General features: G+C 33.3%; 1 protein-coding gene across 4 annotated transcripts in view; it reads right to left on the bottom strand.

The window, feature by feature from the left end:
• Positions 1 to 18,008, bottom strand: part of DIAPH3 (diaphanous related formin 3) — a 234,604-nt gene that overhangs the window by 179,005 nt on the left and 37,591 nt on the right. For all 4 annotated transcript variants that reach the window (XM_010728753.3, XM_010728755.3, XM_031557836.1 and 1 more), the window contains 12 exons: positions 17,288 to 17,362; positions 17,130 to 17,199; positions 16,619 to 16,755; positions 16,043 to 16,148; positions 7,459 to 7,569; positions 6,914 to 7,032; positions 6,648 to 6,764; positions 5,592 to 5,710; positions 5,403 to 5,467; positions 4,832 to 4,936; positions 2,370 to 2,705; positions 1,399 to 1,513 (listed from right to left, as the gene is read on the bottom strand). In XM_010728753.3, the coding sequence (XP_010727055.1) occupies positions 1,399 to 1,513; positions 2,370 to 2,705; positions 4,832 to 4,936; positions 5,403 to 5,467; positions 5,592 to 5,710; positions 6,648 to 6,764; positions 6,914 to 7,032; positions 7,459 to 7,569; positions 16,043 to 16,148; positions 16,619 to 16,755; positions 17,130 to 17,199; positions 17,288 to 17,362 (1,475 nt within the window). The remainder of the gene's footprint in view (positions 1 to 1,398; positions 1,514 to 2,369; positions 2,706 to 4,831; positions 4,937 to 5,402; positions 5,468 to 5,591; positions 5,711 to 6,647; positions 6,765 to 6,913; positions 7,033 to 7,458; positions 7,570 to 16,042; positions 16,149 to 16,618; positions 16,756 to 17,129; positions 17,200 to 17,287; positions 17,363 to 18,008) is intronic.

The following is an 18,008-nucleotide window of genomic DNA, read 5'->3' as shown; positions in this document are numbered from 1 at the left end:
AAAAAAAAGTTAAAAAAAAAATAAAGCAGTGAACACAATCTCTAGAAAAAATGTGCATTCATCCCTGAAGACTTTTTACCCACCATTTACTACACTATTTGGTGTAACAATATATTTCACTCATTTTTTCAGCTGGATCCAATAATTCTTCTCTATTAGGTTTTGTCAAAACAATGTATTCGGTCTATTCAGTTAAACTTCTAGAGGATGTAATCTTGTTAACTCTGATGTTCTTGCTGTCTATGGAGATTCACAATCCTCCTCTGAGCCTTCAACATTTGGTCCAAACATCATTCAGTCTCCAAAAATTATTTAATTACATGGGAAACAGTACTTCCTCCAGTGGTTTTTAAACCTTCTAACTTATTAATTCAAAGGGATTCAATTGGGAATTCTCCTAATATTATGAAAGCACCACAGTTATCTTTAGACTTATTCTAATAGTCTAAGAATCTACATCTATGACGCTTTCTTGCCTTTTTTTTTTATCTTTGCACAACATTTTAAATATTCTTAAGTATCAACATTAATAAATTGCAACTCATTAGAAATACTACATTACCTTAAGCATCAAAAGCCTGTTCTGACAAAAGCTCAGCAAAACAAACAAACAAAACAAATAAAAACCTGGGGGTTTCTATATAACACAATGCATTATATTAAATAAATATATCACGATGAAAAATGTGAAAGAAAGTAAAAATTTAACAATGCCTTTTCAATTTGAAAACAAATTATTTGTGCTCCTTTACCTGCCCCAAAGTACTCAATTTCTGACACTAATCAAGGAGCATTAAAAAAGTGTCAAGAAGTAACAGTAAGCAATTTACGTATTGAATAAATAATGTTGTAATAGCTAGTAAAACAAATTATTTCCAGAAAGGCAGAACAGACAAAAAATACTTGCAGAGTTTGTTCTTCCACAGGCTTTGAAAGGTAAAGAAACTAAGCAAAATGTCAAAGGACATCAAGGTTGCTATAGGTTTGTTAGAAGAACTTCACTTAAAAACTTTTGTCCTTCAACCAAAACACATCAATTAATGTTTACACTCTGAGAGTAAACATATCACCTTCTTGTGTCACTGTATTAGTGTATTTTATTAAGATAGTCTGACAAAACTTTATAAAGAATTCTTCAAATGTCTATCTTATCAGGAAATATTTCTCAGTTTTTGATATGAGTCACACATTTTCTTGCCATCCTTAAAGTAAAATAGTTGAATGTTGCTACTTTAAGAAGTCTGGCATTTTCAAATTCCTTTCATCACACACTCCAGTTTAAAAACATAACATTAATGCATAGAACAGTATATGTTTAACAGTGTATACAGTTATTTAAGACCCAATTATGTAAAAGGTAACTCCAAAAGCTGAAAATTGTAGGTATCAATTACTTACCCCTCTTCTGACAACAAAACGTAAGTTCCAGTTTACAAAGCATGTCAGCATTCTCATACTTGTCCTCTTCTGCTTTAACCCAAAAACAGGACTCTGTCATTTCCTGAGGCCTGATCTTTAAGAGACAAAAACAAAATTTAATTAATGGTTTTTACACTATGGAAAGACTAACCTTTGTAGATTCCAAAACTAATGAAATACTTAAGTGCTCCATAAAACACAAGGTTTTCCCCTAATTTTAGAGTTGTTAAAATGTTTCTGATTCAAGATAACATATAGATCAAATGCTTTTGGAGAAACAATATGAAGCAGTACTGACAACATATTTATTACTCAAGGTCTAAACTTGGGTAAACTTTGGTCTCTGAACACAGCTGGTTATTTTAAATAGTATTATTTTAAACAACAGCTGGTTATATTATATTGCCTCATAAAACTCTGAAAGTTTTTGTTTTGGTCTAACTATTTTCTAAAACGTAATATATTGATAGTTCTGGCATACTTGATTCTGTCACAAGGGAGAGTAAAGAACTAGACAGAATATATATTTGCAACTGTTAAATTTATCTAAGTACACTTATACTGAGGACAAATACAAACACTTGGAACGGCTTTCCCACAGAATGACAGAGGCAAAACACTTGTCTAGAAGCTATATAGCTAACAGTACGGTGCAGTCTGATTGATACAGTGAAAACAGTCCACTAAAAGAAAAGGCACAGCAGGATCCAGAAAGCATACTGGTATCAAGGTTCTATTACTCCAGCCCAGAACTATATTTTCCAGACATTTTCTCAGAAGCTTCAGGGGTAAATTGAACACAATTTTCAGGAAAGAGAAAAAAATAAAGGCAAAAAGTATGCGTATCTAACATAAATTTAGCTGATTTACCTATAATGTTTTATTCCTAACAATCTATTTAATCTCTATGTAAGATTTTAGAGCAGGTATTTGCCATTCATCTGTACTACCTTAGACCAGTTAAGCCTTTTCATGGTAACCTCTGGTCTAAATTCTTTTTTAGGCTTCAGTCCAAATGGCAGAGTACACGAAGGTGGAGACCACTGTGCCCCAGGCAGGCCTGGTGGAGGTGGTGGTGGTGGAGGAGCACCAATTCCTGCAGCAAATCCCAAGCCATTCAAAAGTAGTGGAGGAGGAGGGGGAGGCGGTGGTGGTGGTGGGATTGCTCCATTAGAAGGCAGTGGTGGAGGAGGAGGAGGCATCTGACGTGGTTCTGCAGCTTCCACTGGAATGACAGATGCATCTCCACATGTTGATGGTAGAAATCCAGGTGGCAATGAGCCATACTGACAAGGAAAATATTCAGTTTCATATTTTTGTTAACAAAATGCCATCACTTTTACAGTCAAGAAATTAAGATGGCATGATATTTTCTGTACATAGGACACTCGAATACGTATTATAATAAACCCAACACACTTTTCATTTCGTAACTGGAAGTCTCAATAATTGAAACAGACATTCAGACAATGCCAAAAATCACAAACTGAAATTCTATATCCCCTCATCATATTTCAGTGATCATGACCTACAAAGTGTATAATACGTGCCCTGATGAAATTTTATCTGACTATCACTTTAACTCAAATTTAAAAACAGTTCTTGCATTCTTACTTATCCGACAGATTACGGAGAACTATATCTAAAATTTTATTTCAGTTAGAAATTCTGTTGAAAATTTTCTAATTCGGGAGCATTTCCATTCTGCAGGATTGAAGGCAGAAAGAAAAAACTCCTTCCAAAAAATACAGCTGCCTTACATTTGCAGATATATATAACTGGAAGCCATTCTTTTTGATAAAGTAGGAAACGTTACCATACTCTAGGTGGACAGAAGAAGTAACAACAGCACAATATTATACAGTACTTACTGAAGCAGTTTTTACATCTGCAACAACAATTTGTAAGATAACACCTAACTTAATATTCAATGCAGTGAGGACATCAGTATTGTATGAAGATGGGCTTTTCCTTTTAGAACTTCAATTAAAAAAAAAAAGGATACTTTTGTTGTGCTATGTTAAGAAATTCTATCCTAGGCCTCTAAGCACTGTTAAAGAGGTAACCAACAAAAAGAACAAAAGAATAAATATTATCTATCTACTGGTCATAATGCTAATCAACTTCTTTTAACTTATCATTATGAACTGGCACTTTTTGTTTTAGTTTTCAAACTTAGAGGGGAAACACAATAAGCAAAGACCAAACTATTTTTTTTTAAAGAAATAGCTGAAAATCAATAAATATAATTAAATAAATGCAGGACAGTTTTACTGTTTTCAAATGCTTGAAAGAAGCATTCTTTACACTGACACAGTCACTGAAAAGTTCTACAAGATGAAAGAAACTGAATACTAAAAAGCTCCAAATACTAATAAAGTGAAAATGAGAAACAAGACCAGGAGAGAGACAGCTGTAGCAGGTAGATGCCATATGGAAACCAAAGATTCCTCTTAGGATGGACACAAGAGTAATAGTACTAAATTGAATGAATCAATTACTTGATATGTATGAAGCATTTCAAGTAACATTAACAGCAAGATAGTTCATGGCATGATAATCTGTGAGTGTAAGCATAAATTATGCTCACTGACTGCATGCCGCAAATATATATATATATTAGCAGTGAATTCTGACCAGAAACCTGAATCAAAATTACATTTCCAACCAATCAAAGAATAAATGAACTAATTTTCCTCACTAAAAAAATTAAACAAGCTCAGAACCATAAAAAAGCTTTATGATGAAAGCACATATTTCAACATCTTTCTACATGCATGTCATCTCAATGTTATCTTTCTTTAGTAGTTTTTATATTGAACCTCACTCCTAAAAATAAGACACAGGAAAGCCACTTGCTCATATAGTTTCCTTATATAGATTTTAGAGTGAAGTACTTAAAAGTTAACTCAAGCATCACTCAAAAAGTCTGCACTATATAAGCTTGAAATTTGAAAAATTATCAGTAAACCTTCTTATATAATCACAGGTTTTTTTTCACTGCTGGATATTCATGGTAAGGTTTCAGAAAAGCAAACTGAACAATGAATAATTTCCTGTGGAGGGATAAAGATCACAGTGATGAATGCTAATCTAAAAGCATAGGACTTATTACCCTATGTGGTTAATTACTTTGGAAATATGTGACACTGAAAGTAAAATCCAAATGTAAGAAACTAGTTTAATTAACAGAACTCAGGCAGGCACAAAAAGGATCAACTGGGATCTCACATAGCTCATTAATGTCACACTACAATTCTTGCTATAAAACAGAAATAAAGGAAGCTAACAGACAATAATAATCAATAACAGGACTCTTTGAATTATCCTCAATTTTCAGAATCTGCAAGAAAATCAAAATGAAATCTATTCCAAAAAGAATATTTTCTATATTAATTAAACTGTCCTGTACCTGAGATTTAAACGCTTGTAATTCTGCTTCAAGTGCATTGATTCTTTCTTCTTTTTTTTGCAGTAGGGCCTGGGTCTCTTGATGAGCTACAAAATCTTTCTCAAACTAAGGAAATAAAAGAAAAAAAGAGAGAAAAAACAATTTTAAGAATAGTCATGTCCACATACTTTCTAGGATTCTCACTTCTTTTGTGTCTCTTAATACAAAAATAAAAAATTAAAAATTGGTGAAGAATGGTAATACGGAATCTGTATATACAAACAAGACAATTCTTATTATCACTCTGTTCATCTTTTTCAAGAATAGATGCTGTTCATATGAATCTTTCAGTTGATTTTGGGGTGATTTGTACCTTAATAAATAAATAGTAGAAAGACTCAGTTAAGGTTAAGTATTTTATAACACTTCTCTACTTCCCAGACCACAAGAAATATTCAAATTCCCACTTCAACATAAGTAATAATAGTAACTTGAAGTTAAAAGCTATGCCACTTTCAATTACATTACTTATGAGTCTGTTATGCAATTTCCTATATCCATCTTACGATCATAACTTAAAATTATTACACACCTTTCTGGAAAGTTCAGAAGCCCGCTCTTCACATTCTTCTAATCTTGCTTTATCTACACAAATATCTGAAAAAATAAGCAAATACACACTTGCAAATATGCTGGGAAAATAATATTCTTAATCATATGTATCATTCTATGTTCTGAAAAAAAGTACGATACTGTAAACATTTTCCAGCATGAGACTTACCTACTAAGTGGCTGAAATTTATATCTAGTCTTTTACGATAAGTGAAATCTGGGTCTGTTCCATTTCGATGTAACACTATCTGGGACACGCACTCTTCAATTAATTTGAAATACTGTGGACTAAAGACAGAGGCACATTTATTTATTAACATAAATTCAAAATCCTCCTTCTGAATACAGTAATGTCAAAAGATTTGGGTTGACTTATTTCCACAGAAGGACAAATGCAAAACCGAAAACCTTTAAAGGACAAGTACATTTGGCAGTTTATTACACCAGAACAGTTACACAAAGCCTGAAAAACCAGCACATATAAACATGAAATATTTTTGTATCATAAAATCTGCAACTCTTTTCGTATGGAAAAACAAAAAGGCAGGACTCCTTCCTGCTTCCTTCCAATAGAAAGAAGGCTCTTCCTTCAGCTGATTCCTTCTGTTTTTATGACTTTTCACTATGGATACACTGAGGTCCTGCTTCATTAAAATAAAACAGTTCTAAAATGCCAACTGGTATCACAGCTGGACCACTTGACCAGAACGTGCAAGCTGTCACTTCAAAATCATTCCAGTGGAAGAAGTCTAGCACAGATGTACCCAAGTCAGGCAAGCACTCTTATTTAATAAGTTGAGATCTATGAACAAAGTACACTTCTGAGCATTATGTTTTTCTTTTTGTTTCAAATACATGACACAGTTACAACTGTTTATAAACCATGTTAGTAGCATTAAGAGATCTGTCCTGATCACTTACACTTGCAGGAAACAAGCTTCAGATCTCAATAAAACCAGTATTCTCTGTTTATATATGGAGTTGGATCCCAAGCAGAAGAGGAAAAAACACACAGACAACATTCTGACTCATTCCTGATACTTTCAAACATGAATTCACAAAGCAATAATTACAAACTGCATTCAGTTGAGAAAAATACTAAAATGCATTTAATAAAATGGTAGAAGACACTCTATTAATGCTTAAACAACAATTGATAACTAACACTTAATATATATTATAACACTTATATATAACTTAATATACAATATAACATTAAACATACCGTATAAAATAATCATTTCTTATTAGCAAAAGATGTTGGAGAATAGAAAGAAAATATCCTTCAGCACTAGTGTCCTTAACTGTATTCCATACCATGTTGTAAACATCATTTACTTCAGTAAAAGAGTTAAGGAGAATAACAAAGAGTAAAAAACATTTCAGTCAAATGTTCAGTCAAAATGTTGTTTTAAACTAAAGCTACATAGAAAAATTTTTATTATATATATTCTTTTGTTCATGTTTCTCTTGCCAATATCAAAAGGATATTCTAGTTCAGATCTAATATCTTCTAAACGATGAGAGAATTCAATCATGTCTTCTTCCTTATGCTCATTGAATACCTTCAGCTGAATATCTAGTGCTTCATTTTTAATACATTTCAATTGCTGCAAGGAAGAAACAGTAGAAAGATTGGCAAATTTAGCATTTCCATAAGGAAATAAGCCTTACCTTTTTCGTAACTTCCATGAATCTACATTATTTTAAAGTTTAAAATGAGTTAAGTTTAATATGTATAATTTTAATATGCAAAAGGTAAACAGGGCTTCAATTAGCTTCACTAGTGGCTGCATTACATTCTGCTGCCTGTTCTAAATCAAAGCTGTAAAAGATTAAGGATTCAGCATAAGCTTAAGAGAGCACACTTCACCTTTTCATTCTTATTTTGATTCTAATATCTAACTGCTTAGGCTCTAACCTAATAAAATGCCCTTGAGAATGATGTATTAGAACTTGTTCTCCGTTTCTCCTCTCAGACTCAAACAGTCCAGTAATTTAAATAGCAATACAAAGAGAGACTGCAAGATGCTTACTGGTAGTATCTCTTTCAATCCACTGCGGATAAATTCATTTCTGATGTGAAGCCTAAAATCCAAATCTTCAGGAGATGTAACAAGAGCATTGATGAGTTGCATGCAAGCTACCTACAACAGAGAAAAAACAACACAGTCTTATTTCTTAGTTTTCAATGTTCATAAAGAAAAAAAGACAAATCAAACTACTAGATAGCATGCCATCAATCCATTACAATCCTGTAGTTAAAATACTCAGATCTCTTGTCAGCCACAAGCTAGGGATACCAAACACAAGCTTACAAAATTCCACAAAAATCAAATATTTTCTCACTCTTTTGAAGTTGCCATTTTTACAATTTAGTCCGTTTGCCACAAATGCCTTGATAAGTATAATTCTCAACATATAAAAAATAGGATAAATATAAATTTTTACAGATATATGTATACATAGTGACATAACAGAAAACTGTAAAGGCTAATGTCTGTGTGTACAGTGAAAGAAAGTATTAGAAGACATAACACTGATTTTAAACTAAAGTGAACCTAAAGAACAAAACGGTTTGATTATTTTTCCTTCTCTGCTAAAATCTTCCCTCTTTCAATGTACTCAGCTTCATAGAACACCTGATGGGAAGCAGTTTTTCAGATCAACAGCAAGAAACAGGCCAACTGATTTCTGTTGTGAACTAGCAAGTAGCATCTTTTCCAAAGAATGAAGAAATATATTAGAAAAACCTGTAGCTTACAGGAACAGGAATTAACAGGAATTCCAGAATCACAGCCATTTAAAACAACAGTAAATTATTATTGTAATTAATCACAGGTAAAGGCCTGCTGAGATAATAATAGCATTTTCTTTTTTAATTTATATGATCTGTAGGGTCAGGCAAAGATTACAGAAAGAAGGAGTACCCAGAAAAAAACAAACTTCAGCAACACTTCATCAGATCTCTACGTGTGCATGAAAATAGTTCCCACACTAGAATAGAGAAAGACAGAATCTATCATAGGTTCAGTGGTTGTCAGAAAAACTTCCAAAAGAAATCCAACAATTAAATCACAAAAGAGGATTCACCCAACAGGTCAGAATAAAATCCAAAATTCTTTTAGTACTTGCTTCTGGATATATGTTTAAAAGTACACTGACAAACAGGAAAATGATAAAGGATATTTTGGGGGTGATCTGGAAAGCCTGGTAAGCTTGATCCTTCTACTGTGCAAATATATTGGAAGTATAATAGAACTAAAGAACAAATTCATTGAATAGTATGACTAATTGCAACACAAAGAAATGAATAATATGGATAAATGTAGCATAGAAAGGGACCTTGGTCCTTTTAGTGTACTGATGAACAGTCAGCTGACTATGAGCCAGCAGTGTGCCCAGGCGGCCAAAAGGCCAATGGCATCCTAGTTTCTATCAAGAATGGATAGAAATGGATTTCCCTAAAAATAGGGAAGTCATCCTGCCCCTGTACTCGGCACTGGTGAGGCCTCACCTCTAATACTGCGTTCAGTTTTGGGTACCTCAGTACAGAAAGGACATGGAGTGCTGGAGCAGGCCCAAAGATGGGCAACAAGATTTGTGAAGGGCTTGGACAATATGCTCTATGAGGAGAGACTGAAGGAACTGGGGCTGTTTAGTTTGGGGAAAAGGAGGCTGAGGGGAGATCTTATTGCTCTCTTCCAATATCTGAAAGGTGCTTATAGCAAGAGCGGGGTTGGTCTATTCTCATTATTGACAGGTGACAGGACAAGGGGAAATGGCCTTAAGTTGCGCCAGGGTAAGTTTAGGCTGGATATCAGGAAAAACTTCTTTACAGAAAGGGTTGTTAAGCACTGGAATAGGCTCCCCAGGGAAGTGGTTGAGTCACCATTCCTGGATGTGTTTAAAAGTCGTTTGGATGTGGTGCTCAAGGACATGATTTAGCGGAGGGTTGTTAGGGTAGTATGGTTAGGTCATGGTCGGACTTGATGATCTTTAAGGTCTTTTCCAACCTGAGTGATTCTATGATTCTATTCTATGATTCTATGGCTTTGTGAAGCAAAATTTTTCTCACAGACCCATGAGACTTGTTGGAAGGCTCAAGCAACAGGCAAGAAAGCTCTGACTGGCCTAAGTCTGATTTTCAAAACAGAAAAAAGTTTGTAAAATATCAAAATCTTTTATAAGGATTTAGAAAAGAGTTTATTAAATTAGAAGTTTCTTTAAAAAATAAAATAAAATTTCATGCAATATCACATGGTGCCCAATGTGAATTGAATAAAATCTCCCAAGTATTTGTTTTAGCAGTACCCAATAGAAGAAAACTTAAGACTCTCTTGTTGCATAATCAAGCTTTTTTAGAAACTGAACAAAATATTTGTATCCAATATTTGTCTGTCATGACCTTTAAAATCTTGTTCAGAACAGTTGCTGCAGCCCTCAAAGAGAAGTCTGCAAAAAGCAGAAGAGTGCAGGTTATACAAGAGGAAACAAACCAAATCAAAAAAACACCTCACTTAAATTTACTTCTGAGTAATTTGCTTTTGGGAAAGTTAGATCTCAGGAAGAAATATCAAAACCAAGAGAAAGAGAAAAATATCCCTCACACTTGTTGGACAGCTTGATGAACAGTGACTTGCCAATAGGCAGTTTTAACCCATTGAAAGATTCAAGAACTAAGACATTTTTTTCTATTCTGAAGTTCACAGTTTGAATAAAATATATTAATACTCTTCTACTCTGAAGATAAGTCAATAAAACAGCAGCAAGTTTGGTATAAGCAGTGTATGTTTAACGTATAAGATAGAACTCAAGAAACAGAATTATTCTTATAGAAATAGATTATTATTAGAGTTTCCCAGTACAACACAGTTCAAACTTCAGATATCTACGCTTAGATGTCCATACACAGACGAATTCCTACATGTAGTTAAACTCCTTTGCTGAACTCCCATTCTTGTTAACAAGTTCTCTGATTGATTCTATAAGCAGCTCAGTTCTTTACAACACAAATGGAGTGACTAGGGCACTCTAGGATACGACCCAATTCACAATCTTAAACACGACCATATAGTACACATTCAGTGTATCCCACATGGCTTCCAAATGGCAGCCCAAAAGAATGGGAACCTCCTGAAGGAAATGTGTGTATCTGCAAGTACTGCATACATTTGTCTACTGCAAGTACTGCATACATTTGTCTAATACACAAAGACATCTGACATGTTGTGAAAGTAACTCAGAATGCTCGATGGCTTACTTTATTTGAGAATTCTTCTTTTTCTTCTTTTTTTTTTTAAAAAAAAAAGCTTGTTTGTTTCTGGCCTACAAAATTTTGAATAACTAACATTCTACTTCCATCTTCCTCTGCTTAGGAGGAAGAAAGTCTCAACTGCAAAAATGCCTCAGAAATAAAACTAATGCCTGTTTTTTGTTTGTTTTTTTGAGGGGTTTTTTGTTTGTTTTTTAAATTAAAGATGAAAATATCAGGTTGTGACATACCCATTTTAAAGTAGTGCTAAATCTGTTTAACAATATGCTTTAAAAATTCTGCAAATTCAAATATCAACTGATATTTATAACTCTTAAATTACCAGAAAGTATTATTGACCTCAGACCTAACAGTAGTCAGGCAATGAGTTTATTCCCTACTACTAATTATAGAAATACAGTTTAAATGACAGACATGGTAATTCCTTCCCAAAAATATTAATCAATTAATTAATTAATTAATTAAAATTTCAGAAAGAAATCCTGAGATGGCTGTGTTAAATTGGAAACTGTTATTTGAAATAAGTTGTTTCCTAACACATTCACTGCTTATTCACAGTGTTTATCAGAAGAAAGCATCAACAGGCCCTTCAGGTCCTTCTGTCCAATCTCAAATGCTGCAAATAAAGGGTAAGACCAAAGAGAAAACATCTTCTACATAGTTGAGAGAACCTCTTGCAGAAGAAAAAAGTAATTCTTACAGACAATTCTTTTCAGACAGACAAATAATTCATTTTCTTAAATTATTTTTCTCTACATGCAGAATTCCAAGCAGTATCCACTCATAAGTTATTGTCTTCTCTGTTCCTAATTAAAAATTGAAGGATAGTAGTCCCAAATGCAAAATTGTTCCTTGACAATTCTCAAAGTACCTGAAGAAAATGCTGTGATGCCCCAGTTGACAGCTCTATAAATGTCAACTCTTGGTACACAGAAAAATCAGTCATTACTTGCACTTCAGATGAGTGGGCCCAAACTGACAATACAACAGCATTCTTTTACACTCAATTACCTTGAACGAGATTGACAGTCTTTTGAATTTTTCAGTCATGGACAAAAAGAGGCAAGGCCATGTCCACATCTAAAATATATCTCATCTTCAATAACGAAGAGGTACTTCTGCTGAACTAGCAAGAAGTTCAGTGAAGACAAGTAAATTAGCTTCCTAGGAAGTCAGAATTCATTGTGACCAATACATTTTGAAAAAATGGTCTACAGCTACAGCCAATTCATCAAAAGTTGTAGATTCTGCAGACCTTGAGAAGATGCCTGAATAAGTCCAATTATTTTTTGCTCAAATACTTAAAAGACATACAGTAATATACAACTCTTTGATGGGCCTTCTAAAATTTTGTTGCGGTGTCAAGGACTGTAATTTCTAAGCTCTCTTTCCTGGGCAGGGAGGAGGAGAACTTTGCATGGATGATCACTGAGTTCACCTAGAATGGCAACAATTTGAATGTTTTCCTCTATAAGAAAGTAGACCAATGAGATACTAGGTGAGAGCTTACAGCTCGAAATTTGAATCCTGATTTTCTCTGCATTCTCTGAGAAATGCTGTTATTTTTCTCAGTTGAACACAAAGATAACATAACTGGTACTTTTCTCATGGAAAGTGTTGACAATTTAGTAGCTCACAGCAACTTTTCCTCACACAGACATGATTACTAATACTAAATAGGTGGCTAAGCATCATCTTATTTCATATCTTGAGAAAAGAAAACTGCAGGAAGATCTTCACTTTTCTCACTTTTATCAATAGTTGTAGAAAGGACAAATGATAATATAGATTTAGTTAAATTTTGTTTCCTAATACTTAGCCAGATGCAGATTTGGCTTTGGTACATACTTTACTAATTTTCCAAAATTGTTTCCCCCTGCTAATACTAAAATATTCTTAGCAATGAAATGTATTGTCTACACAAATGTACATTTGCACATTTACATGAATCTTAAATAATATTATCGGTCTCTGCATTTAGGTAAGGTGTGCTTTGCTCGTATTAGTTACTCATCTATGGAAAGAATCTCATTAGAACCAAATGGCCAAGAACTGCCAAATGTTTCGGCTAACCAAAATATCATAGGCCATACAACCTCACATTCTTTTGTTATTAGATGAAAAAGAAGGATGAAATGGTATTCTCTGTCAATTTATAAATACTATGAGGGTAATGCTACTGACGAATAGGAAAGAACTTTGACATAAAAATATTTCTCAGTAAGTTCAATATTACTTCTGGCTGTAGCTATATTCTCAAACTAGGATCACCAATCCCATCTTGAACCAAAAATATTTAAGTACTCTTTCTATACTTGCTGATAATCTTTATGAAAGATCCGAAGTAGAATATCCTTTGCTTTCAGCAAATAAAAAAGTAGATATATTGAGGTTTCACTGAAAATACAAAAATTAACATACTAAGGCTTCTCATAAATTCACCCTTCAAGTAACAGAAATGTTAGTCAACTTAAAATTGAAAAGGTCAGTTGTTAGTGTCAAATTCACTTGCTACAAAGCAAGCCTACATATATCAGGCAGATAATCAAGGCAAATATGCCAAGTAACTGACAACTATAAACTTTTGTCTCATTAAAACACTGTCAAATTAACCACTAGGTCAATGTCATCGTTATAGAAGTTTACAATTGATTCACATGAGAAGCCTTAGGAAAAAAAAAAAGCAAAAAAAAATAAACAAACCTAGCTAGCATTTTTACAGTCTGAAAAAGAAAAAAGCTTTTTAGATGACAGTGTACAAATGCAAGCTTAAATCCAAAAAATGTGAAATTTCATTAAGTTTCTATGACCAGAAAACACAGTAAATGGAACATGTTAGCTATTTTCAGAAAACTTGAAATCCTCAGTAAATCCAATTTAACAAATTATTTAAGTACTCTAATTGTAACATATAAATTGTCAGTTTTAAAAATTCTGTTCTCCTCTGTATCAGAGGATAACAAATCCCAAAACAAGGAACAGTGCAATTTTATAGTGCTGTAACTAGTAGAAAAGTATTTGTTGAATATCTGAAGAGCAGTCCTAGAAAAATAAGGGTTACTGCACAGTTAACAACTCAGCTGAAGTTTTCTGCACTGATTCAGTTATCTCATCAGTACTATCTCACTAAGGAAGTTGAGCAATACTAAGTAAATACTAAGCATGAATGCACTCATATTTATAAGAAAGACCTAACTGCTTAGAGAAAATCAGCTATAACTATTTTTTATGCTGTACACCAACCGTCTCAACTGCCATTCATATTGGTATCTATCTATTTATCAAGCGGGCTGCTTACCAACAACTGTTCACAACTGTAATATTTGAAGCTTACTCACAAATGTTGATCTAAAATAGCTATTAATTGTTTACATGCCTATAGATATATAGAGGTCTTTATGCATTAATTTCTAAAAAAGTAGAAGACGATTCTTGGATAAATTAATCATGTGTACTCATTTATTTTCTTTGAAGCAGCAGATACACTAAGGGACTGATTTTACTGCAGTTTTGGTGTGCTTTTTGAACTATATAGAAAAATGATTTAAAGCTTTTTTTTTTTTGTAATCAGATCCACATGTGAATATATGCAACTCTGAAAAGCAAAAAGGAATAAAAATAAATAAACAAAACAAAACAAAAAACAACCGAAAAGAAAAAAAAGAAAAAAACTGCACAAAAACCAAATAAACAACAACAACAACAAAAACCAACACAAATGCAGTGAGCTAAATGTTGTATTGACCTGAATGTTCAAGCTTGCACTCCTGGCCCAAATTCCTATTGCCTGCTATCTCCAGGATGCTAAAACACTGAGCAAAAATTATACTCAACAGAGATTTACTAACTTAAACATAACTCACCCTGAAATCTAGATGAAACAGATTCCAAAGGAAGCGAGACATATAGCAGATTGCATACTTAAAACTAATACTAAAGAACCGTTAAGATTCTTGCAAAAACACTAAAGGTAGAAACCCATTACTACGAGAAACTTGTGTCTGGTCTGCAGGCTCAAAAGCCTCAGAACACAGGAAGGAAATTTGTTGTCTTACAGTGTACAATTTCCCTGTGCAGTCCCTTTCCAGACCAACTGCAACTGAGGCTCAAAGTTCCTTCTCCTCTTCCTCCTCTCCTCCTGTCACACATTCCCTCCTTCAATCCCTCTTTCTCATTCACATTTACTGTAAGCTGAGCCTTATATAAAGGACCACAAAGCCATTGCCCAAAAGTGAATTTGTCTTATCACTGGAACTAATTCTTGCTATGGCAACAAGATTCTGAAAAATGACTTGCCATCAGCTCTCACATGGGAAAGAAAAATGGCAATACCTATAAAGAAAACCTTTCAAAAACAGAAGAGAAGTCAACTATCTCTTCGCCAATCAAAGTAATGCACTTTCCTTTAATCTTTTATATAATCTTTCCTTGACCTAAGCTCAGCACACACAGAATTTTTATTCTAGAACGCGCTTCAGAAAACAAAGTATTTTGGTAGTGACTTTTACAATACTGGAGACTAAAGAAAGACATTTTTTTACTCAACAAGTTATATTCCAATTTGATATCTAGACTACTAAAAAGACTGAGAAAGCAAAAGCAATTTTTACTATCAGATATGAACTATGTAATACAAAAGGTGACAGTGGAGTAATACAACCATTTCTTCCAAATTGCAGATTTATCTCCTGCCACTGTGGCAAAATTCAGAATATGATACGAAAAATTTTTCATTCACCCAAGTTACATGAAAATCAATACAAGTTACTATTCACAATAATAGAATAATGACTTATAAAGATAGCTCAATTTTACTATAAACCTTTGCATCTTTCTGTATTTCTATATCTCAACTGAAGCAAACTGAAAATAAGGTGAAGAGTTCTTTGCTTTCACTTTGGGTGAAGGCAAATAAAGTCAAGAAGTAGATATGAGAGACAGATTTCATGTTCATTTAAAAATTATTTTTAAAAAATTTTGCTAAAAATTCTCGCTTTCTATGAATATTTACATTTAATTTTAAGCTAGTATCACTAGAAATTAGATACTTTTGCATCCAATACATGACTCATGCTTTATTTTAAAAGGCAGTATAAATTTAATTCAAAAAATCTGTAAGATCTGAGTAAGCAGAAGAAAGCAAATTCAACCACATCACTATGTTTCTCAAGGCTGAATCTTCCAATAATACATTTTCAAAGATTACATTTTAAAAAACATTCCCAAATTGAACCTTTATTTAAAACAGTATCTCTTTTTCTTCAGTATCCCTTTTTGTAATGCAGAAAAATACATTAAATTATTTTTGCTTGTTGTAAAGACTATTGGTGCAAAAAATTGCTTACTTGCAGCTGAACTGAGTTATCCTGAAGTCCTTCTACGATAGGAGAAAATCTATCAACATTTCTTTCCTCTGCTGCTGCTGTTATAGCTTCCAAAATTTTTTCAAGGCTATACAAAAATAAAAGCATTTCACTCAGGAGAGATACTTAACCTTCTTGTTCATTTGTCATATCAAGAGTCATGCTGCCAGAACATTCACCTATTTCAATTTCTAGGGTACAAATGTAGGAGGTTTAAGCATAACTTGTTTCCTTTGGAGACTTATGTAACCAAAAAATGACTTACTAGATTACAATGGTTAAAACACCTTAAAAGTAATGTTAAAAAACTTCTAGGAAAAAAATGGCTGCAAAACTACTTCCATCTAACCAGTTCATTCACATGCCAAAAAAGAAAATTCTTACCAACACAACCATAAAAAAAGTAACAGATAAAGGTATTTTCAAAAATGACAACACAGTACAGATACTACTTTCAAGAATTAATTGAAAAATTCAGCATTTCATTTAAATACAATTATAATATTAATCATCCTAAATTACCTTACTATACTATGTCTGGCTAAATGCAGTACTTACATGCTTTCTTCTCCAACAATGCACATTGCAGAAAGGAGTTTGACTATGTCCGTCATCATATTAGTTTGCTTGGGATCAATTGCTTTGATCAGCAACAAAAGGCTTCTCTCTTCTCCCAGAATTCTTTCCAATCCATACTAAACAGCAGAAAAATACTTATAAGGAGAGTTGGAAGAAAACCAAATGATAATATTGAAAGTCCAGTACAATATGACAACAGTTTCCTTGAGCATATATTTCAAATCATATTTAACTCTTTCAAATAAAAAAAAAAATTAAATGAGGAAAAGGTCAAAACAGGTCACTCATTTTTTAATGAGAGCAAACATCAGCATCAAAAGTTTATACTATTATGAAAGCAGGCATCTGCAAACAGATGTGGCAGAAAGTTTTTCAAGTCACAGCTGACCAACCCTCTGCTCCTCCAAAGTACACACACGCTCACTGATCATATACAACAACAGACTGAACAGCAGTCGTTCAAACTTCCAGATTAAAGAAAATCCCATACCTTATTATTCATGAAGGCTCTCAAACACTGTATAACCTTATGCTGGCTTCTCTTCACAGCTTTGTCCTGGCTGATTAGATTAAAAAATATATATATTGTAATTAAATGCTGTATACATAACAATAAAAACTATCAATTTTAAAGAAAGTTATCCTTACTGTTTTGTCTCAACCAGTCTTTCCAAAACATCCAACAGAAGACCCAGACCTTCTCGTCCAAAGTTTTCTACCCAGCTAGGGAGAAAGGAAGACATTAAAATAATTGATATTTCAAATATTAATTAAAATAAATGAAAATTTTGAGAATAAATAAAAGCAGTACAACTTGATGATTTTATGACCTAAATTTCATCTTTATTCAACAGAGGATCAAGGGGCATTGCCTTCACTCCTTGGCCCAATTAGATGACCTTAAAAAAAACAAACATTAGAGTATCTAATAAAAATTAGAGAATCTAAACAACACCAAATGGTAAAGAAGGAAGAAAATGCCTACAGAAAATACAGAAATGTTTCCCTGCAATATGAACGCACATGAATACTTCCTAAAAGAACACAACAAAAAAATCAGTTCTTGCCAAAGCTAACTTTTGTGAGACTAGTCCTTGGCAAGCTGTTTCTACCAGACAACTGCTTCAAATTTCTGTTTATTTTTGGTCAAAATGGCTTGATACAACAAAGTTCTACTCTTCATTGACTGCCTGAATTACTGCAACCATCCCCTGGATAGCACCTCTTGGTACTGCTGAAACAATGTTTGATCAATTACATAATCCTACATTTCGCAGACAACACTAACATTTATAGTCATAACAGAAGACATGTTCTGCTTTTTATACATCACTGTGATTTAAGGGAAGGGGATACTTGAAGACTCTTC

Source organism: Meleagris gallopavo, chromosome 1 (genome assembly GCF_000146605.3).
Source record: "Meleagris gallopavo isolate NT-WF06-2002-E0010 breed Aviagen turkey brand Nicholas breeding stock chromosome 1, Turkey_5.1, whole genome shotgun sequence".
Taxonomy (NCBI): Eukaryota; Metazoa; Chordata; class Aves; order Galliformes; family Phasianidae; genus Meleagris; species Meleagris gallopavo.
The sequence above is the reverse complement of the archived record's forward strand: the minus strand, read 5'-3'. Positions and strand labels throughout refer to the sequence as shown.